A 24,167-nucleotide genomic window follows, 5' to 3' on the forward strand; every position below is an offset into this window, starting at 1 on the left:
GGGAGCACCTCATTCAGCATGAGGAGATGGAGGAAGAGAGGAGATCAGAGCAACACCAGCTGCTGAAGGAGCGAGGTGTGTGAACAGTAAGGGTTGGGATGTGCTCTCAGCCAGAGGCTCTATCCACCTAGGGTCTTCAGAGAACAGTATTCTGACTTTCACAGGACTGTAAAGCAGTTCATGAGCAGGCTGCCTTTTACCAATGAATTGATCACAGAGATCCGAAACCATATAGAGTGAAGGCTCAGATGTTGCAGCGCAGCGAAGGCCTGATTGTCCGTGGCAATCAAGATCACAGGAATATTCAACTTTTATGCTACTGGAACTTTCCAAGGCTGCTACAGATGATATATTCTCAGTGAACCTCTGCACAAGCTGAGAATATGTCCCCCTACTTGGTGATTTGCTCCAGGCTCCACAATCTGGTGATTGTGAGAGACCAGCAGCAACTCTGCACAGGAGGAAGAGGAAGGCAATGAGGGGGAAGTGGAGGCATAGGAAAAGGAGGAACAGGACCCCATGGAGAACCACAGCTGCTAGGTAGATGATCTGGATCAGGAAGAACACTCATTGTTTTCTAGTTGAAGAGCATTTTTGAGAGACATGCTTCACCTTTTGAACTCTGAAGTATTGTTGGAGCATAATGTATTTTCCATGATTTACAATCCATCAGGCAGTCCATCACCTGTACTCAAACCCTTCTCTGTGAAGATCACAATTTACTATTACCCAATCACTATCACTACTGTTTAACACATCAAAAACAATGTAAACATGACACAGCGCTTACAAATATTAAATGATTCATTTTGATGCTTACCCTTAGCGACTATCCATTAGTTCTGTTTGGTAATTCAGTGCTTCTCCAAAGTGCAACTTAAGTGGCAATAGACTAGTTGAATGGCTACTTTCACCCTTAGAATGCTGTGGGACATGAAAGCTCCACCTCATACTGCATTATCTCAGCATAGGCTCCCGCAGTCTGGGTTGTCTGGTTGACAGAAATGGCAAGGATAATGGTGGAATGGTTGAGTAGAGGTCAGTGAACTCCTGTTCCGTGATTCCCAGATCAAACAATAGTTGGCACTGCTGCCTCACAGCGCCAAGGACCCGGCTTCGATTCTCAGCTTGGGTCACTGTCTATACGGAGTCCGCACGTTCTCCCCATGTCTGTGTGTGTTTCCTCAGGATGCTCCAGTTTCCTCAAACAGTCTGAAAGACTGGTTAGGTGCATTGGCCATGCTAAATTCTCCCTCAGTGTACCCGAACAGGCACTGGAGTGTGGCGATTTGAGGATTTTCACAGTAATTTCATTGCAGTGTTAATGTAAGCCTACTTGTGACACTAATAAGTAAACTTCAAACATTACCTTGGTGGCCTCTATTCAGCCCATCCAGTAATAAGTTGGGAAGATAATCTGTGGGCATTGCAGATACCATACGAGCTGGTTTCAACTGAGGAACCCAAAACCATTATGGCATCTACCTGAAATTCCATTGTGGTAGTTTACTGTTCCACTGAGGAGGCAACAACCATGTTTGGAGCTATGAGCTTAGTCACAATGTTGGACTTATCAGGCTGGAATTGACCAGCCTCTGTATGCTGGAGGTGATGGGTTCCAGGCTCTGTGTTCAGCCATGGACCCAGGTGGAGGGGGACTTTAACATCCCCTCGCCACAGCCTATAAGCTTTCAGATGGATGGAAGTCCTGTGTCATATTTATTAAAGGATCATCTACTGAAAAATGAAAGGGTGGGTTTGCTCAGAGGAGACTGGTTCGACCTCAAGCTTTATGCTGAGGTGTGGGGATCTTGTCCTCAACATATAATCCAGCCTACGCACTCAACACTTATTACTGCCAAGAGAATTTCTTCTTTCTGTCCATACTTCTTGCTTAATTCTAGCAGCGTGGATACTATGTTAAACTGCCTCATCTATTTCCACAACCCTTCAACAAGGCTCTGACTCTCTTCTTGCAGAAGAAGCTGACACATAGCTGGAGGAGGATCTGATGAACAGGAAGCTGTCACACCACATTACAAAGTTGGACTCCAATGGGGAATACCACCATCAAAGTCAATGGCAGAGGAAAAACATGCAGTACTGGAGATGGTGAGTTTGGAGATCTTCCACTCTCGGGTATTTTAATATTTTCCCTTCCTTTTTTGTTTCCATTTAATTCACATGCACACAGCATGAAACTCTGGTACTCTATTGCATTGCCACCCCTTTGTATTGTTTACCCGAGACCTGGTGGACTTCCCTTTGCCTAGGTCCTTCAGGTGCCTTGCACCCTGTGATTGCAGAAATGGGGGCAATCCTCCTGAAGATGTCCCATCACTTGATCAAGCACCAATACACAAATTATGGACAGTCTACCATAATGAGTTAATGTGGTCTGCACAGGATCATTCACACAAATGAGCTGGAATAGTTTTCTACTCGAGACTGGAAGGCAACAAACAGGAGGGCAAGTTTGGATCCGATTAGGTTGAAATGCAGATGTTAGGGACCCAGCTTTTAAAAAAATGTGCTGAATGAACAGGGAGCTACAGCAACAGATCAGAGATGATGGATGAGTTTGCTGGTAACTTGCACACAATTCTGGCACACGGCATCGACAATATCAGTCACCCATGGAGCATCTGGTCAGCTCAATGCATGCAGCAGCAATGTCCTTCTTGCAGGAATCTGTGGCTCTTATATTATATACAACAGTCTGTAGTATTTCTCAGGGATACTGGGTCCACACAGGCTCTGGGCTCCATCACGTCCTTGACCTTTGACAATTTTCATCACAGAACTCCTGATTCGTTCGCTCACAGATTATAGAGAGTGCAGAACCATAGCCATGACAGCAGGGGAAATTGTGCATCTCGATATTACTTCCCCAGCTGTGTGCCAGAATAGGGAAGGACAGGAATTTTAGGGAAATCAATGCTAAAGATGGGGGTTTCAGCAGGAGGCATGTCACTTTGTTAAACAGTCGAGCTCTCATAAGTCCAATTTACTGGAGGCTGCCAGCTGTGAGCATCTAAATTACAGCAGCCTTCCAGCTCTCGCGCTGCACTCTTATACCACTGGGCATCACCACAGCTAAGTTCTAGAGAGATAAGATGGCGCTTAAGAAGTACACATCGCTCAAACCTGGCAATTCTGTAAGGCAGTGAAATGATACATTTTTTGAAACTTTTCTATTCAGTGTATTCCTATAATAGTGATCTTACAATGTCAGGTGACAAGTATATCAATGTTGCACAGATCCAGTTTTATTGGTCGGTGGAAGCACTGGGACAGATGTATATGAATGTTCATGCAGTGTAGGGGGAGTGAGCGGGGGGGAGATGGTAGTGGTTGTGGTGAAGGGATTGTTCCTTTGAAATGCTCTATAATGAGCCGCTGCCAAGCAACTCTTACTTCAGGCATTTGTAGGAGGCCTCTCTCTTCCTCGCCACTCTCCCTGTCATCAGTGTTATCTCCCTCATCATGTGACAGGCCTGTCCAATGTTGGCTTCATATATATTGTTCTCACTGCAGAGTGCAGTTCAGTAACATAGAGCCAACCAGTATCGTACACTTTGTAGCCTGTCTTGTAGGAAGCTTTCAGATCACAAAGGGGTGAATTCCCTTGGAGATTCTCCAACTCTGCTGTTGTAAATTCAGCTGAGGTTTGTCAGAAAGTCTGTTTACACCTGAGAATGGGAGTTTCAATGAATTTTGTTGAAATAGTTGCAGCACAGATCATGCTCTGAAGAAATTCACCTTCCCACCCCCACAGAAAAGACTTAACTAACGAGGAAGAAGAAAGTCGATGAGCCTCATTCAAGATGGCGCCAGAACGAGGCGACTTCTTGCACGCTGTCCTCAGCATACCCTCTAATTCTATCTTTTACTCTCGTTCTATGCTGTTAAAACTGTCTCTAACTCTTATAAACTCTGTAACGGTACATTCTGCACCCTCTCCTTTCCTTCTCCCCTACGTACTCTATGAACGGTTGCTTTGCCTGCATAGCGCAAGAAATAATACTTTTCACTCACTACCAATACATGTGACAATAATAAATCAAATCAAAATGTAAGCTATGATAGGAGATTTGGGGAAGTGCCATAAAATATCCATGTCATAATATTGTAATCTAAATGGTGATGATGCACATCACAGTAAGCTGGCACTTACATCAATACTGGTTTCCCACCACAAATCTGAGTGTTTTGTCTCAGCCTGTAGTATTCAATTGTTTGATTATTTGTGTCAGTTGACTGTTCACTGTGTGCAATTAGTTAAGACTGGGTATGGTGACCAAGAAAGAGGAACTAAACTATAGACAAGGGGCTGGAAGCATGAGAGCAGACATTTTAAAGCATTGATCAAAACTCCTGTTCAAACACTTCACCTGGAGTGGAATATCTCTGACTATCGTTGAGGCATTAAACAGAAAAAAGCCCAGCAGATGTTGTAACTTGTTGACCTCATATCCTTCAAACAATTTGAAACATCGGTGTAAGCAAAAGTAGAATCAAGTTTCTGTGGGGTTCGTACAGTGAAAAGCTCAGAAAAGTGTAATTTTTGTTCTTTTCTGATTTTTGCCTGTAATGTACTGAACCTTTCAAACACAAGAACCTGTTTCCATCACCTTCTACATCAATATTTTAAATCCTTCATATCTTCACAGAGAAGCAACTACAAAATAGTAGCAGATGAAAAATTATTAAAAGACACGTAAAAGACAAATGACTTGAATTGGTCATGCAGCTTGGCAAATGCTTTGGAATTTTGCCCTTTGATTTCCATCTGTTAAGTGTACAGCTGTAGCAAGGAGCCCTGTGGAGCAATTTCTGCTTCAGATAATGTTGCAAACTTATATAACATTATAAACTACACAGTCATCACTCTTCACATTTTTGTTTCGCTGTTAGCATGCGAAACAGAAATCGCCAAGAGCGCAGTATACGGCAGCACAAAGACAACCAAAAGGGCAACATCTACTAATTTGGAATATAACAGTGAAAATTTCAAGCCAATTTGTAATAGATGAAGGCTAACACGTTTGCTTGGGGTGTTGGTCATTTAGTGACAGAGCTCACGGTCCTTTTACTCATTGTGTCTTGTTTTTGAATGAATCTCAGGTTAATAGGCACATCTCTCTCTGCTTCTTGTGAAGGTCTTGCTCTGCCATACTTTTGTTTTATGGAGAAGCAACCCTGAAATTTCAAGCTTTATGACTAACAGATAACCTAAGAGCTAACTTTTTGGGTCCAATTATGTTCACCATCGTCCTTTCCAAAGTTTAAGAGATTTTCAATGAAAACAGAAGTGCGGGAAAAACTCAGCAGGTCTGGCAGCATATGTGGAGAGAGAGAAACAGAGTTTCAAGTCCAATAGCACTCTTCTTCAGAACACATTCTGTTTCTTTCCCCACAGATGCTGCCGGACCTGCTGTGTTTTTCCAGCACTTTCTGTTTTTGTTTCAGATCTACAGCATTTGCAATATTTTGCTCTTATTTAAGAGAATTGCTACAATTTGATTTGATTTATTATTGTCACATGTATTGGGATACAGTGAAAAGTATTATTTCTTGCGCGCTATACAAACAAAACATACCGTTCATAGAGTACATAGGGGAGAAGGAAAGGAGAGGGTGCAGAATATAGTGTTACAATCATAGCTAGGGCGTAGAGAGAGATTGGCTTAATATATGGTAGGTCCATTCAAAAGTCTGATGGCAGCAGAGAAAAAACCTGTTCTTGAGTAGGTTGGTACATTCTCCTCATGTCTGCGTGGGTTTCCTCGGGGTGCTCCAGTTTCCTCCCACAGTCCAAAGATGTGCGGGTTAGGTTGATTGGCCATGCTAAAATTGCTCCTTAGTGTCCTGAGATGCGTAGGTTAGAGGGATTAGCGAGTAAATGTGTAGGGATATGGGGGTAGGGCCTGGGTGGGATGTGGTCGGTGCAGACTCGATGGGCCAAATGGCCTCTTTCTACACTATAGGGTTTCTATGACTCTATGATTCTATGACCTCAGACTTTTGTATCTTTTTCCTGACGGAAGAAAGTGGAAGAGAGTATGTCCAGGGGTGTGGGATTTTCATTTCCCTAACTCGTGCTTTTTTTGAACCATCTACACATAACTACACTGCATGTGCAGCCTAAAAAATCAAACTACCAAAAGCACCAGCAAGCCCCAGTATTCAAATATTCAAGATGGGATGTGATCTTTGTCAGATTCAACCTAAAGGCAAAGTAAAAGTAATCACCAGAGTGGCCACATGCATTTCAAAACGTATCACTCTTGTCATGCTTGCAAGTGCAGTGTGTCAAAATTTGCAGATGACACTAAATGGGTGGCAGAGCAAAGTGTGCAGAGGACGCTGAAAGTCTGCAAAGGGATATAGATAGTCTAAGTGAGTGGGCGAGGGTCTGGCAGATGGAGTACAATGTTGGTAAATGTGAGGTCATCCATTTTGGTAGGAATAACAGCAAAATGGACTATTATTTAAATGGTAAAAAATTGCAGCATGCTGCTGTGCAGAGGGACCTGGGTGTCCTTGTGCAGGAATCGCAAGGAGTTGGTTTGCAGGTGCAGCAGGTAATTAAGAAGGCAAATGGAATTTTGTCCTTCATTGCTAGAGGGATGGAGTTTAAAAACAGCGAGGTTATGTTGCAGCTGTATAAGGTGCTGATGAGGCCACATCTGGAGTACTGCGTACAGTTTTGGTCTCCTTACTTGAGAAAGGACATACTGGCACTGGAGGGAGTGCAGAGGAGATTCAGCAGGTGGATTCCGGAGTTGAGAGGGTTGGCTTATGAGGAGAGATTGAGCAGACTGGGGATATATTCATTGGAATTCAGAAGAATGAGGGGAGATCTTATAGAAACAGGGAAGTTGTTTCCACTGGTGGGTGAAACTAGAACTAGGGGGCATAGCCTCAAAATAAGGGGATGCAGATTTAGGACTGAGTTGAGGAGGAACTTCTTCACACAAAGGGCTGTGGAATTTCCTGCCCAGTGAAGCAATTGAGGCTACCTCATTGAATGTTTTTAAGGCAAGGATAGATACATTTTTGAACAGTAAAGAAATTAAGGGTTATGGTGAGTGGGCAGGTAAGTGGAGCTGAGTCCACGAAAAGATCAGCCATGATCTTATTGAATGGCAGGGCAGGCTCGTGGGGCCAGATGGCCTACTCCTGCTCCTAGTTCTTATGTTCTTATGTTCTTATTTACTCATTCAATGATTAATGCCATACAAGAGCAAAATACTGTGGCTGCCGGAAATCTGAAATAAAAACTGAAAATGCTGGAAAGCCTGAGCAGATCTGGCAGCATGCTGAAAGGTAATTGACCTGGAAAGTTAATATTATTAATGTCATGCTATGTTTGTATTGTCAGTTGTATAATATCAGATACTGACAGTTTAGCCCTGGAAGGAATTCTCCAGCTGTGATACTTAAACATAAGATGGAATGAACCAGAAAGCTACCCTACAAATACATTGAATTCTCTAGCCCTCTCAGCACTATTGTATATTTTATATCTCAGACCAATATAGAGATGATGCTAGTTTCCATGCAGGTCTTTTTCACAATGCACAGTCTGCTCCATGGTTACAGCTTCAACTTTCAGCACCTTTTACAGTTTGTTTATTTTTCTCGGAGTCCACACCCAGGCTCAACTAATCAGACACATTGAGCATCAATGGTAAACAGACGCTCATAATCAAACACAGAAAAATTGAACACTACGGCCCTGATTTTACTGGCACGGCTGCCCTGAAATTGGGGTGGGCGAGGCTCGCAGAATAGCATTCCCTGTTGGCCTCGGGCACGATCCTATGAACCTCGGGCGGCTGTGCTGGTAAAATCAGGGCCTACATCTTTGCGCCTTCTAAAATGAAAGAACTTATTTTAAATTAAGCCATCCTAAACAACAAGCATAGATACACTGAGTAATTTCTTAGGGCTCAGCTTGTTAGTTTTCTCTAAGTACAGAAATGTTCTTTGAGATATGACAGACTCCAATGATTGTGCTACGATCTATGAATTTGATGTTGTGGTTCTGTGTGATAAACTCGATGAGGCAGATGATTACATCACAGTCACTCACCAGAATAGGAAATGTATCATAATCACTGTCCTTGAAATATCCTGGTCTGCTCGCCATCAAGCATCTTGCATTCCATTTGGTGTTCACATCCAATAGGTAAGTGTTGGTACTGAACAATCGCGTGATCTTCTTTAGTCCAGATAAAATTGATGCAAGTTTGTGATCATGGTTTGCCTGTTTGATGTGAACCCTTTAGGGTTACCATAGTCAGTCTTATTCTGTTTTGAAGATGATGACAATTGTGCCATCTCGGAGATTCCCTGGCAGGTTCTCCTCCTTCCAGATGAGATCACGTATTCATGTCAAGGGTACTTCTCGGTCATATTTTACCATTTCAGCAGGGATTCCATTGTCATAGAGCCATAGAGGTTTACAGCATGGAAACAGGCCCTTTGGCCCAACTTGTCCATGCCGCCATTATTTTTTTGTTAAAACCCCTAAGCTAATCCCAATTGCCTGCATTTGGCCCATATCCCTCTATACCCATCATACCCATGTAACTATCTAAATGGTTTTTAAAAGATAAAATTGTACCCGCCTCTACTACTGCCTCTGGCAGCTTGTTCCAGACACTCACCACCCTCTGTGTGAAAAAATTGCCCCTCTGGACACTTTTGCATCTCTCCCCTCTCACCTTAAACCTATGCCCTCTAGTTTTAGACTCCCCTACCTTTGGGTAAAGATATTGACTATCTATCTTATCTATGCCCCTCATTATTTTATAGACCTCTATAAGTCACCCCTCAGCCTCCTACGCTCCAGAGAAAAAAGTCCCAGTCTATTCAGCCTCTCCTTATAACTCAATCCAACAAGTCCCGGTAGCATCCTAATAAATCTTTTCTGCATTCTTTCTAGTTTAATAATATCCTTTCTATAATAGAGTGACCAGAATTGCACACAGTATTCCAAGTGTGGCCTTACCAATGTCTTGTACAACTTCAACAAGACGTCCCAACTCCTGTCTTCAATGTTCTGACCGATGAAACCAAGCATGTCGAATGCCTTCTTCACCACTCTGTCCACCTGAGACTCCACTTTCAAGGAGCTATGAATATGTACCCCTAGATCTCTTTGTTCTGTAACTCTCTCCAACACCCTACCATTAACTGAGTAAGTCCTGCCCTGGTTCAATCTACCAAAATGCATTACCTCGTATTTGTCTAAATTAAACTCCATCTGCCATTCGTCAGCCCACTGGCCCAATTGATCAAGATCCCGCTGCAATTGGAGATAACCTTCCTCACTGTCCACCATGCCACCAATCTTGGTGTCATCTGCAAACTTACTAACCATGCCCCTATATTCTCATCCAAATCATCAATATAAATGACAAATAACAGTGGACCCAGCACTGATCCCTGAGGCACACCACTGGTCACAGGCCTCCAGTTTGAAAAACAACTCTCTACAACCACCCTCTGGCTTCTGTCAAGAAGCCAATTTTGTATCCATTTAGATACCTCACCCTGGATCCCGTGGGATTTAACTTTATGCAACAACCTACCATGCGGTACCTTGTCAAAGGCCTTGCTAAAGTCCATGTAAACAACATCATCTGCACTGCCCTCATCTACCTTCTTGGTTACCCCTTCAAAAAACATTGTGCTGGCAGCCTTGTTGATTCTTAGCCTTTTCAGCATCATGTTGGGCTGGGATTGTGCTGAGGTGGTGTTGGGTGGCATGCTGGGATTGGTCAAGGGAATTCATGTCAAGGACTAGGTCTCAGTTGAGGAGGTCTTCGAAGTGCTCCTATCAACAAGTATTGACTGCCTCCCTGTCCTTGAGGAGAGCCACTCTGTTCTTAGCTCTCAGTAGAGTAGGTCCCTGGGTGCTTGTGCCATCAATAATCTTGACTGCGCTGAAGAATCCATGCATATTGTGGCTGTCAGTGAGTTGCTTATTTCCTGTGCTGTTTCCACTCACCACCTGTTCTTTGGTTACAGGTTTTTTGTTGGATTTCAGCATTCATTTTTCTCTAGACCTGCTTTCTTTCCCTTGAACTTTGGTGTTGCTTCCAGTCAGAAACACATTGCGCCTGCGATTTAGTAACTCCTGGATCTCCTGGTCATTCACATCAAACCAATCTTGATGTTTCCTGGTGGAGAAAGCTGGAGTACCCTTGCAGATACTGATTATAGTAGATTTAAGGGCAGACCTGAAGACATTCTGTGGTTCCTGTTCATTGAGCATTGCCAGATTGCTTGTGAGGCACTGACTGAGTAGGTCTTTCTTCGCAGACTCCTTGAGTCTATCGACATTGATTATCCTGAGACAGCACTTCTGCTGTTTCTGCCATTTTTGGGCCAGGTTGATGGAGATAGTAGCCTGGATTAGGCGATGGTCAGTCCAGCTGTCAATTTACGAATAACTCCCAGCAAACTTGTGTAATGATTAACTCAAAAAGTTAGTTTATTTCACATTCAAAACCTGGGGGAGGAGTGTTCGCAACTTTCCATTCTAATACACAAACAGTGAGGAGGGAATAGAAAAAGGGGTTTTACAACTATGGATCATAACAATACAAGATTGATAGAAATGTACATTAGTTCTCATGATTTCCAGAGTCCAGAGTCCAATGGGAAGTTATTTAACATAAGTTCAGCTGGCTGAAGACCGGACACCTGGAATTCTCTTTGCTGTTGGTACTGATATGGCGAGATGAAATAGATACACAGACTGAATCAATTCTGGAGGCAATGGTAGAAAATCTTCCGCAGAGACAGGCTTTGAGGAGCAGGCTATTGTTCAGCCTGGAGTTTTTCTTCATGGTGTTTACTGGTTAGATGTTAAAGAGCAGACAGGCTAAAGGGGTAATGTTAAAACTTGAGTCATGTGACATAGCCCATTAATGGGTTAACTGAAGCTTAACAATCAGTTTCTGTGCTTCTGGCCAGAATCCATGGTTCCCCCTTAAGAGGGATAAGGTGGCTATTAACATCTCTTCCGCTTTGAGGGGTCTCAATCTCTCTCTTTTGTAGCAGGGCAGGTTGGGGAGCCAATTTGTCTGTACTTCCTCTGATTTTGTTGATTATGAGGATTCTGTACAATGAGGTGTGAGATTCCACAGGCTGAGAGAAGAATTCTTGTACCTCCTCTTGGTAGCTCCCAGAACAAAGCGCAAATCCTGTGGTCATATGACTTGTAGCAGCCAATTTTGTGATTCAGCAAAAGGCACATTTGAAAAAAAATAGTGAAAGAATAAAGTTTTGGATTTATTTCCATGTCATGTGGAGCCAAAATAATCATTTCATCTTGCACGACATTTTAGCACGGATTGCAAACATTCTGAAACTAGTGGAATTAATTTGTTGACACAAGGAGCATGTAGAGTATCCCTTAATCCCTCAAAATCTGACAGATAAGGAAGAATAGGTTGAGCCTGTATGTATTGAAGTTTAGAACAATGAGAGGTGACCTATTGAGATATATAGGATTATCAGGAGGCGTGATAGGCTAGATGTTGAGAGGTTGTTAACCCCTTGTGGGGGTGTCTAGGACCAGAGGGCATAATCTCATAGTGAGGGATCATCCATTTAAGACAGAGATGAGGAGAAATTTCTTCTCTCACAGAGGATAGTGAATCTGTGGAATTCTTTACCACAGAGGGCTGGGTTTTTAAGTGTGCTCAAGGCTGAGATAGACAGATTTTTAATCTGTAATGGAATCAAGGGTTATGGGGATAAGACGAGTAAGTGGTATTGAGGATTATCATATCAGACCAATCATCATCTCATTGAATGGTGGAGCAGACTCAATGCACCGAATGGCCTACTTTTGCTTCTACGTTTTATGGTCTTAATACGAGCATATATAATCTGCATCATCGATCGCGTTAATTTGTGCTCTGGAAGTCTTCAAATTTGAATCCAACTCTATCGAAAAGCTTTGTCCCCATATCTACATCGAAGCAGTCCAGGCTGACAGATAGCATACTGGAGCTGTAACGGTTCCCGAAATCGGCATAATAGTCATTGTAAGCTTGACTTGTGTCTGGTGCAGGAACGAGAGAAAGTTGTGAAAAATACAGATGGGAGAATTTGTCGCTCAAAATAGATATTTTTGCACCAACATTGATGAGAAATATCACTAAGATGTCAGTGTATTTTGATTGCCATGAGCATTAAGAAAAAAATCTCCTCTTTGGGAATTTATCAAAAGCTTTCTAAAAGCCGAATATATTGTATTCAGTTCATTTGCTTTCACTGCGTTCAGTGAAGGATTTGATTAAATTAATCAAGCACAACTTGCCTTTTGTGAACTCAAATTGACTGCCCCGATTAACCTATGCCTTTCTAAGTGTTCATTAATGTTATTTTATATTATAATCTGTAAAAAATTCTGTTACTATCATGAATGTTCTACTGTGACCTACTTCTTCACATATCTCTTTAAGGAAGAATTTTGATTGGCAACTCCGCATTTTCATTGAAATCCCTCAGTATTCTACAGTGTAAACTGCCCCAGATCTGATGACTTATGGATACAAATTTAATGGAATCCTTACACCCACAACAACCCCTGTATATGAGGTGAGATGAACATAAAGGGTCAGCCCTCCCCATTTTGCTGTCAGAATGCTGGACAGGTAACCATTTGGAAGAACACTCAGAATAACTCAGATTGAAGGAATTGCTTCGCTTGACTGGAAACTATGTAGAAGGTAAGCACCCTCTTTTGCAGGTTCACAAAGAAGAGGATTAATACTGGATACTTTCCAGCCTCTGTTTTCAAACAGCATTCAGAAGACATGCAGTCAGTGGCCATTATCACAGCTACAGGCCTCTCAGGCCAGGGAGTGGGCATACAGAGTGGACGTTCTGGATAATATCAGCACATGTATCCAGAATTATTTTGAGTGCAATCTGCCTGTCTAGTAGCAAGGTAATAGATGTTGGGAAAGTGGGGAAGGAGGTGGGGGAAAGAAATCGGCCAAGTATCTTTTTGTCAGTTCCCTTTCCTTTTTAAATTGAAAAGATATTTATTTGTGATATCTCCAATTTCTATTTTGGTAATCCTTCATGCCTCTTTGATAGTACAGAGGTGAAAATGCTTGTCAAGTGTTATTTCCATTCTTTTATTGTACTTACAGGATTGCTTTCTAGAGATCTCATTGTCACCATTTCTTTCACTCTCTTCTTGCTTTGAATATACTTACATGATATGCTTTTTTATTAATACTGATTATTAATCTTTTCTGGTATTCTCTTACAGCACTTTGAACCTTCCATTTTTTTCTCTGAGGTTGAAATTAATATTGAGTGGTTGTCTGAAATGGAGGATATTGGAAGGGTTGTCGATTATGTACCCTTACTGATATTCCGCTCTCCCAAGACAAATTTCTGTTTTCTATGCTTTTGGCATTTGTCGGTCAAGTTAGATGGGATGATTGGAGGAGTTACATATTTTTATTGTATTAATGAGTTTCTCTCAAACCCTATTTTGAGTGAGGGATCATCGCTGCATAGAACCTAGACTTGAAGTTTGAAGTTACTGTCACAGGAATTAAAAATGTTACCCATGAACATTTGCAAAAAACTTGGCCACTTTCTTCTTTCAAATGATATTGCATTTCTTTTCAAACGTGTTTGTTGTAAACCACAGAACTACAAATGCTTTCGATAATTACAGCTTTTGTTTCCAAGGGTATTCTCATTTTCGGATGCCACCTTCATAATGAAACCTAACGAGACACTTGAATCTGCACTTGCCATTGAAGACTTTTATTGAAGAGAAGTGTGGTCCACTGGCTATGTTATTACATGAAGCAATTTTATTCTCCTTGTTGACAATATCAGAAATGTCTTTTTAATGTGACTAAATTAAATGCAAGACTCTGTCCTGAATATTATCTTGTCTTTTCTGTGCTGCCTCTGGTACATTTAGCAATGAACATTGCTCTACTATTGTTGCCTGTTGGAACAAACGCCTGCTTTTGATCATTGGAGATAGAAAACAAAAGCTATGGCTAGAAGAGTGAGATTCACAGCAGCAATAGTCAGGGTTAGGGTAGATTTAGGCACAGCTCAGCAAATTTGTGCTGCATTGAGCTTTATGAAAAGGCACATTCGTGAAGTGAGCAGGATATGGTTCTGATAGCACTCTGCTGGAGTAGCATCTGTTACAGTTACTCAAAATATAGCAGGGATCCAGTTCAAGGACTCAGCGTATCTTTCAGGATTTCTGCATTCAAGATGTTATTGAGCAAAGTAATAACCTGCAGGCGCAGGTGGATTGGGTATAGCTGGGGGTGGGGGGGGGTTGAAACCAGAAATATTGATGTAACATTGGAAAGCTAACCTCAACCTGCTGACGTCTGCATCCCACTCGAGCGTGTTAAGCTGTGACGCGCAATGTAGATTGGTAATTACTATATGTTAATCGCTCAATTAGAGCGATATTTCAATGTTCTTTTGATTTTACTGTTGAGTCCACAGGCTTCCTGAAACTATCCAGTGAGAAAGACAATTGAAGGTGCTGAATTAATCTTAAGAAAATATATTGATAAATATTCAATACTCCTGGCTGTTTTTTTATCCTCCAGTGGGAAAGAAGAGATTACTTTCTACAGTTTGGAGGTTTTCTCTAACACGTCAGGTTGGCTTATGTTGCTTTAGAGTAGACCTCTGATGAGGACCAAGAAAGCCAGAAACAGCACACAAGAGCCCACAGCCTACCGGTCACAGACTGTACACTAATGAGGAGACTAGTAGACAGAGGACCAGCAGAGAGGTGCAGCTGTTCCTGTACAGCTACAGTGGCATCCACCCAGCACTGTGGAAAGTTACCCAGGTATGTCCTGTACAGAAGAAACAGGACAAATCCAACCCAGCCAATTCCTGCCCCATCTGTTTGATCATCAGCAAAGTGATCATAGAGGTTATCAACAACGCTAGCAAGCAGTAAGTATGCAACAATAACCGACTCACTGACCCTCAGTTTGGGTTTTGCCAGGGTCGCTCAGCTCCTGCCCTCAATACAGCCTAGGTTCAAACATGGACAAAAGAGCTGAATGCCAGAGGTGAGGAGAGATTGACTGCTCTTGACATCAAGGCAGCATTCGACCAAGTATGGTGTCAAGGAGCCCGAGCAAAACTGCAGTCAATGGAATCGGGATGAAAACCCTCCACTGGTTGAAGTTATCCCTGACACAAATGGGGATGGTTGTGGTGGTTAGAGGTTACTCATCTCAGTTCCAAGACATCATTGCAGGAGTTCCTCAGGGGAGTATCCTAGGCCCAAACATCTTCAGCTGCTTCATGAATGACCGCCCTTCCATCGGAAGCTCAGAAGTGGGGATGTCCGCTGATGACTGCACAATGTTCAGCACCATTTGTGACTCCTCAGATACTGAAGCAGTTCATGTCCAAATGCAGCAAGACTTGGACAATATCCAGACTTGGGCTGACAAGTGGCAAGTAACATTCACACCACACAAGTGCTAGGCAATGGCCATCTCCAACAAGAGACAATCTAACCATCACCCCATGACGTTCAATGGCATTATCATCGCTGAATCCCCAGCTTTCAACATCCTCAAGGTTACGATTAATCAGAAACTGAATTGGGCTTTCCATTTAAATACTGTGGATACCAGAGCTGGTCAAAGGCTAGGAATCCTGCGGTGAGTAGCTTACCTCTTGAGCCCCCCAAAAGCCTGTCCACCATCTACAAGGCATAAATCAGGAGTGTAATAGAATACTCTCCACTTGCCTGGATGAATGCAGCTGGAACAACAATCAGAAGCTCAACAATATCCATGACAAAGCAACCCACTTGATTGCTACCCCTTCCAGAAACTTTCAATCCCTCCACCACCGATGAACAGTGGCAGCCTGTGTACAAGATGCACTGCAGCAACTCACCAAGGTTCCTTCGGCATCACCGTCCAAACACATAACCATGACTAGCTAGGACAAAAGCATCAGATGTCTGGGAATACACTACCTGGTGGTTTCCCTCCAAGACACTCACCTTCCTGACTTGGAAATGTATCGCTGTTCCTTCACTGTTGCTGGGTCAAAATATTGGAACTCCCTCCCTAACAGCACTATGGGTGTACCTACACATCAGAGATTGCAACGGTTCAAGATGCCAGCTCACCACCACCTTCTGAAGGGCAACAAGGGATGGTCTATAAATGCTGGCCTAAGCTGTGACACCCACAACCTGTACACGCTATAGTTAAGAAAGCCCACCAATGTCTCTACTTGCTTAGGAGGCTATGGAAATTCGGCATGTCCACTACAATTCTCATCAACTTTTACAGATACACCATAGAAAGCATTCTTTCTGGTTGTATCACAGCTTGGTATGGTTCCTGCTCTGACCATGACCGCAAGGAACTACAAAGTAGTCCAATCCATCATGCAAACCAGCCTCCTATCCATTGACTCTGTCTACACTTCTCACTGCCTTGGAAAAGCAGCCAGCGTAATCAAGGACCTCACGTACCCCAGACATACTCTTTTTCACCTTCTTCCGTCGGGAAAAAGATACGGAAGTATAAGATCACGTACTAACCAACTCAAGAACAGCTTCTTCCCTGCTGCCATCAGACTTTTGAATGGACCTACCTTATATTAAGCTGATCTTTCTCTACGCCCTATCTGTGAATGTAACACTATATTTTCCATCCTTTCCTTCCCTTCTTCCCTATGTACTCTATAAAAGGTATAGCGCACAAGAAACAATACTTTTCACTGAATCCCAATACATGGGACAATAATAAATCAAATCAAAAAGGAATTAATTTTTAAAAAAACTCACAAGGCCTGGAAACAGAAATTCTGTGTAATGACTTTAATTAGGAATTTGATTGAGCTTATTAGAATATGAACTCCCTGATTAAGGGCCAAACTGATGGGCCAATCAGGGAGCCGCTTGTGTACTTAACCTGGAGTGTCACTTCCTCTGGGACTCCTAGTGCAGACTGCTAACGGAAAGCACTCTGTACGCTGTTGTCAGTCTTGTAAATAAAGGGATTTTGGTGAAGGGACTTATGCCTCCGAGGACTAAGTACACTTTGTTTCCCTAACATTTGATGAACGCTTGTGTATCAAGGTGCTTAGGAGTCAGCTGGTGGTTTGGCCTCCTAGGAAAAGTCCTGTTATGCAATCACCACTAGATCTTTGTGTTAGCGTGAGCAAGATTCCTGGGCAGCTGCCATGATGCGCTTGTCCAAGTTCTCTGATTTCTTCACCCCTGGAAGCGGTGCACTTAAGGGATGGTTGGTAGGTATTAACGGATACCCACTGCAAACTTAACTCAGGACACTCATTAGAAACCTCAACACTGAAACCCAACACAGTTGCAATGAATGCCACATCAACAGCATACATGGGTGAAGAGGCAATCGGTATGCTGAAGATGTGCTTCTGGATAGATCTGGAGACACCCTTCAGTATGCACCAGGAAAGGTCTCCATTAGACCTGCAGCCTGCAGGAGGAACTAGATATATGTTCAGATCCTCCTCAGATGATTCTGATGTAACCTGAACTTACTTTCAGGTTTCCTGTGTATTACTGGATCCCCCCGCCTCCCCACCCCATGCCCAACAGGTTGCAAATATTAAATCAGGGTCATTATCTTTGAGCCTTGTGCACATCATCACTTTTGCACATTCACTACAAGAGCATAGTGAAAATAAATGATGACAATATACACAGTGAACCTCAAAGTTCTGATTTAAATGTTTTATGTGTATAATCAATTAACTTAACTCCACAAAAACTGCAGTTTATGCCAGTTTCATTTTGGCAATTGGATTCAAATGTAGACTGGCAACAAATGTTGCTGCTGACTCTTGGCATTTTGTTTGTAATCTAAATAAAAATCCCAGGAGGGCACAAAACATTGAATCGCACAGGCGATGATAGTGGTAGGATGGCTTGACAAATATGTTGAATGACCCTCGGGAGGAAGATGGCAGCATCCTTGTGACCATGTGAATGGCCCGGGGAGAGAAGTGGTAGACAGGGATATGCTGGGAAATACAGGAACCTCATTCGGTTTGGAGAAAAAAATGTTTTTTTCCTGTTACTTCGAAATATAAGTTGTATTTTTCTCTTACAACATAACAATGAAAACAATGGCTGAATATATGGGAGTAAACTTCAGCTGTGATCTGGTGTACACTAGGGGGCTCCTAACGCCATTCCAGATTTACTAAAATGTCCCATTGGACAGAAAATATGCCCTCCATATTGGACAACTAAAAACTGTCCACGTTTGGACTTCTCAGTACTTGGTTTGGGTATACTGAACTCTTGGTTTCTGCAGGAGAAGGGTGTTTTGGCAGCGTAAGGGTTAATGCGAAACTGGAGAACAGTACCACCCTCAGTATGATGTAGAGAGTGACATGATAGTAGACTATCTGAGGAGGAAAGTCAGGAAGGAGCCAGCATGGAGATAGTAGCCATGAGTGGCAGTACCTTGATAATGTACATAGTTACAGTTAACAACAAATGGTTTCTGTTTAACCATAGATGCCTTTAGACCTCTCTGTGAAACACCAAACAACGTTACAACAGTTTCCACACATATCAAACCCCTTGATCAAAATAAAATGAATGAGCGTCAATGTATAACACACGCATGCAGATTAATCTTTTGCAAATTTGGTCTCCAGCATGTAAATATTTTCTGTTGTAATCCTGTGTATGAGGATTTTTTTTTTGGTATTTTGTGCTGAAACATGCTTTTTTAAATGTTAGTTTGAATTGAGAATTATTTGTACCTCATCATTCAGCGCTTTGACCTGCTGCTTTGTCTCTTCAGCTTTAGCCGCCAGCATGGCAGGAGTAACTTGATCAAAGTCTGTGAATATGAAGCAATAATTTACAAACCCTCCGCTGTCCTCCAATTCATTGGTACTATGCAGTAATGATTATATTGACTGTGGCAACTTGAATTACTTGAAAATGTTAGCATATATGCAGATTGAGTCTGACAATTTAATTGGACCCCAATTAACTTTAACTCTGGCTCAAAGGCAGAGGCCACCGTAAGGAAAAGGATCAGGGGTCTGGTGAAACCATTTATTGGGAGTTTTTATGCTTCTCTTGGGTTGCCAGGTAGATCAGGAGTATAGCACCAGCTCTCAAATGGTGAGCTTGCATTTCTCCTGCCCTGCACTTCTCCAGGCCTCCCACCTCTGGAACCTCTTACGAAACATCCCTGAAGGATCCTTCTTGCTCGTGAATTATCCTCTGGTGGTGGCTGGCTGACAGCCTAATGATGCTTGAATTTTGGTTCAAGCCCACTGGCCACCAGCAGTTGAGTTGCTTTCCACTCATTTCAGGCAGGCAGTTGACTGGAAGCATGCAAATAATAGCCGCTAATTAAAATAAGCTGGCAACCGTGCTGTTCATGTCTGGTGTGTTTCATGCTTTCTTGCCCCAGTCCACTCCCCCCCTCCCCCACAACTTCCCTCAGCCGAATCCTGATCCCAGTTAAAATGCTCCCTGTGCAGCTAAAAGACTGATCTGATGATTATTTTTTCAGCAACAGTAGACACGCTGCCTGGGATTATCCCCCCAGCACCAGCACTGCCAAATGTGTGGCAGGGAGGCAGGACTTTCAACACTCATTCTGAGTCTGTCAAATTGTAAATCTTGAGCCTGGCTTGGCTTAATGGAATATTTTTGACAGTCTCTGGTGACATACCACCGACAGCAGCTTCACGGGTTTAACTGTTCCCCTTTAATGGGGAGTTTTCTTGACCCTGCCCGTTGTCAAGAGTTCAGCAATAACCCAATGATTAATGATTACATCTGGATGTGGATGTCAGGTGAGAACAGCATCTGGACGTTCTGCTTTCCACAACTTGGGAATATCCATTATAGCTGCTCATGGATGAGTAATGGTTTCTTGTGTCAGGCACTCCATTGTGTCCAGTGCCTGTGGAACCACGTCACAGCAAAAGGCACAGAGGAGAGAAGGCAAGAAAATGGGCAGAGAAAATTAGCAGGGTAAAATGTTAGAAAAAGAATCAACACTCCTCAGCTGACTATAGTTGGAATCACTAAATAACAGGGGTCTGTTTTCAATTTGGTGGAAGCAGAACATGGTGGTGTCATCAGAATGTTCATCCATTAGCTGTCATCTCTCATTGTCAGTGTACCCGAACAGGCACCGGAGTGTGGTGACTAGGGAATTTTCACAGTAACTTCATTGCAGTGTTAATGTAAGCCTACTTATGACACTAATAAATAAACTTCAATTTTTCTTTGATTGTGGCTATTTCAGGTACTGAGAAAGAGAGTCCAATAACATTTTACTCAAAAAAAAAGGTTTTGAATAATTCAACAAGTTCATCCATAAATTGTGACAGTAATAATGTTTATATGGAGCTTTCCTAATATAAAGTTTTAACATCCTTTGGGAGGGTTTCTCTGCTATTAATTTAACTTAATCCATTTCCATTGTAAATGTTGGATTGACAGAAAATGTTCAGGAGTGAAGGGATGTAAATACATGCCAGAGGCTAATTTTAAATAATATTTGGGTAGAATAGAGGAATACATTTCTATTGGTTCAAGTATGAACACGACAGACATTACCTTTATCAGCCGGAAATCTGAGTGACTCTTGTCCCATATTTTCAGTGCAGAACTCAAATCTTTGGTTCCCTATTGAGCTTTTCTCATCTTCAATGCCATCCACAATTCTGCAAGAATGAAATAATTAGTTGTGTAAATGTGAAATGGCAAATTTGAATGATCCATTTCATGTAGGAAAAGTAGTAATTAAAGATCTGGCTACAATGGTTGTACATCAATACAAAAGTATAGTGATTTACATATTTACTGTTCGTTTAGACTAAGTGATACTTAACAACTAAACTGCATCAACATTATCTGCTTAAATTAGCCAAGAAAACCAATTACTTCAATTTGGCATCAGTGTTTCTGGTGAAAATGGGTGCTAACACAATTTCCAATACCCACAGTGCACAATGCTATCCATATTCGAGAATCAATCATTCCAACTTTTATTAACCTTTAGAGTTTGTGCAGGAGGTGTGCTGAACACATTTTGTTCTTGTGAAAGTGAATGTTGTGTGGTTTGTACATTTGAACTGTGCTCTTGTTCAAGTGAAAAGATGTTTCTACCAGGAATGATAGCATAGTGATTACGTTAATCAACTAATGATCCAGAGTCTTTGGACTAATGCTTCTGTTCACTGAACATGAGTTCAAATCCCACCATGGAGGCTGCAGGAATTTTAATTCAACTAATTAATCCAGAATGAAAAGCTAATGAGGATGAAATTGTGAAGCTACTGGATTGTTGTACAAACAAATTGGACTCATTAATTTCCTTCGGGGAAGGAAGTCCTAACCTGGTCTAGCCAACATGTGACTCCAGAGCCACAGCAATGCTCTCTGAAATGGCCCAGCAAGCCACTCAGTTGTATCAAACAGTTATAGAAACATTGAATAATAAAACCAGATGGACTACCTAGCCTCCATCTAGGCACCGGAAAGGAGGAAAGCCCAGTCGACCCTACAAAATCCTCTCACTGACATCTGGGGACCGGTGCCAAAGTTGAGAGAGCTGTCACATAGACGAGTCATGCAACAGCCTGATATACAAAAGCAAAATACCGTAGATGCTTGAAATCCGAAACAAAAAAAACAGAAAATACTGGAAATGCTCAGCAGCTCAGGCAGCATCTGTGAAGAGAGAAATAGAGTTAATGGCTGGAATTTTCCAGCTATTCATGCCGGTGGGATTTTCTGGTCTTGCTGCAGTGAATGGAGATTTGGCTGAGCACCAAATTCTCCGTCCTTGCTTGCAGTGGCAGTGGGGCGTGAATGGCCAGAAAATCAAGTCCAGTATTTCTGCTCGATGGCCTTCCATCAGAACTGGGATATATTAGAAAGGCATTAGCTTTAAGCAAGGGAAACTGGGGAGGGTTGGAAAACCCTCTGACACAGATATACTCACTGATTCATATCTTACAGCTAATGTACTAGGCTCCTCCATCATCATCCCTTGCTATATCCTCTTCCACTGACAGGATAGAGCCACCAGAGGTGTAGAGCAGTGGTATACATTCTGGAGGGAGTTTCTCTGGGAGTCCACAATATTGACTCTGGACCTCATGAATTCTGATGTCAAATAAGGGCAGTGAAACTTTTGTTGATTACCACCTACTGCCCTCCCTTAGCTGATGAATCAGTATTCCTCAATGTTGAAAACAATCTGGAAGAAGATCTAACGGTAACAAAGTTTCAGAATGTACTCTGGGTGTGGGACTTCAATGTCCCACACCCAGAAGGCCATCGACTTCAATATCCCAGTTCTGATGGAAGGCCATCGACTTCAATGTCCGTCACCAAGAATGTCTCAATAATACTAATACTGATTGAGCTGGCTGAGCTCTGAAGGACATATGTGCCAGACTGGGCTTGCGGTAAATGGTGAACTAAGTAATAGGATGAAAAAAAAACCTATTTGGTCTTGTCTACACCAATCTACCTGTTTCAGATGCATCTGTCCATGACAGGGTTGGTAGGAGTAACTACCACACAGATCTTGTGGAGACAAAGGCCAGAATCTTATCACCATTCACGTCGGTGGGATTTTCCCATCCCGCTGCAGTGAACGGAGATTTGGCTGGCCACCAAATTCTCTGACCTTGTTTCAGCGGGAGCGTGGCGTGAACGGCAGGTAAGATCGGTCCCGAAGTCCCACCTTCACCCTGCGGAGACCCTCCATGCTGTTTGGGTATTACCACCATGCTAAGTGGAATAGATTTGGAACAGGTTGAGCAACTAAAACTGGGCATCCATGAAACACAGTGGGCCATCAGCGGGAGCAGAATTTATTCAACTACAATTTGCAACCTCATGGCCTGGCATATCTCTCACTCCATCATTACCCATGATTCAATAAAGAACCTAGAAAAGCATGGCAGGAACAGCTCCAGGCATTCCTAAAATTGAGGCGCCAACCTGATGAAGCTACAAAACAGGACTATATACATGCCCGAACAGCAGAAGCAAGCTCAAGCTTGCTCTGCCATTCAGTAAGATCGTTAGTATTGTTGAAAAAAGACACATCAAAGCTTTTCGTGTTGCACTCATCAGGATGTTCAGAAGAATATCAAATGTAAAAGCAACAACAATTTATACTTCATGAGAACAGAGTGCTGATTGGTTGGCAAATGAACTCTGATTGGTAGACATATTACCATGGAGAATGAATCAGTTAACTGATGACTGACAGTTAACGACCAAGCTTTGTTTAAAACCAGACAGGTTGACTCTGGTCAGGGCATTGCCCTGGGGAATAAACCAGAGAATTGACCTGCTCTTGTGTGGGAGGGAAGTTAGGCAGATAAATTAACACAAATATATCCATTTTATAGCTGCATTCTCAATTCATGCACTCCAATAGTAAACCAATAGGAAATATCCTGAATTGAAACTACAATCAATTGATGGAATGTATTTTGAAACCAGACGCAAAGTTAAACCACTAGATTTCGCCTTCTACCAGACAGACTGCAGTAGTTTAAGAGGCCAACTCAGGACCACCTTCCCAAGGGCAATTAGGGATAGGTAACAAATGCTGGCAGAGCTTGTGACGCTAACATCCCATAAAAGAAAAAGAAGATTTTCTGTTCATTTAGTTTGCACAATGTGCTCACAAAATCCAATCTGAAATGTTAGAAATTATTGTGGGTGACATTGGCATGTTTTTGTCACAGCACATAAGTACGTAACATGTTCACATGGCATTCCCCTGCTCACTATTTTGTGGAGCGATTAGTTGATTTAAAATAAATAAGTTAATAGCTCTGCTAAATCTGCTAGGTATGGGCAGCACAGTAGCATAGTGGTTAGCACTGCTGCTCCAGAGTGCCAGGGAACCCGGGTTCGATTCCTGGCTTGGGTCACTGCCTGTGTGGAGTTTGCATGTTCTCCCCGTGTCTGCGTGGGTTTCCTCCGGGCCCTCTGGTTTCCTCCCACATTCTGAAAGACGTGCTGGTTAGGTGCATTGACCCGAACAGGCGACTAGAGGAATTTCACAGTGGCTTCATTGCAATGGTAATGT

General features: G+C 42.5%; 1 protein-coding gene across 1 annotated transcript in view; it reads right to left on the reverse strand.

Annotated features, from left to right (window-relative positions):
• Positions 1 to 24,167, reverse strand: part of kcnh8 (potassium voltage-gated channel, subfamily H (eag-related), member 8) — a 365,157-nt gene that overhangs the window by 8,590 nt on the left and 332,400 nt on the right. The window contains exons 14-15 of the mRNA XM_078200386.1: positions 20,663 to 20,769; positions 18,838 to 18,917 (exon numbers count right to left, since the gene is read on the reverse strand). Of these exons, the coding sequence (XP_078056512.1) occupies positions 18,838 to 18,917; positions 20,663 to 20,769 (187 nt within the window). The remainder of the gene's footprint in view (positions 1 to 18,837; positions 18,918 to 20,662; positions 20,770 to 24,167) is intronic.

This window comes from Mustelus asterias, chromosome 2, assembly GCF_964213995.1.
Source record: "Mustelus asterias chromosome 2, sMusAst1.hap1.1, whole genome shotgun sequence".
In the NCBI taxonomy this organism is placed as follows: Eukaryota; Metazoa; Chordata; class Chondrichthyes; order Carcharhiniformes; family Triakidae; genus Mustelus; species Mustelus asterias.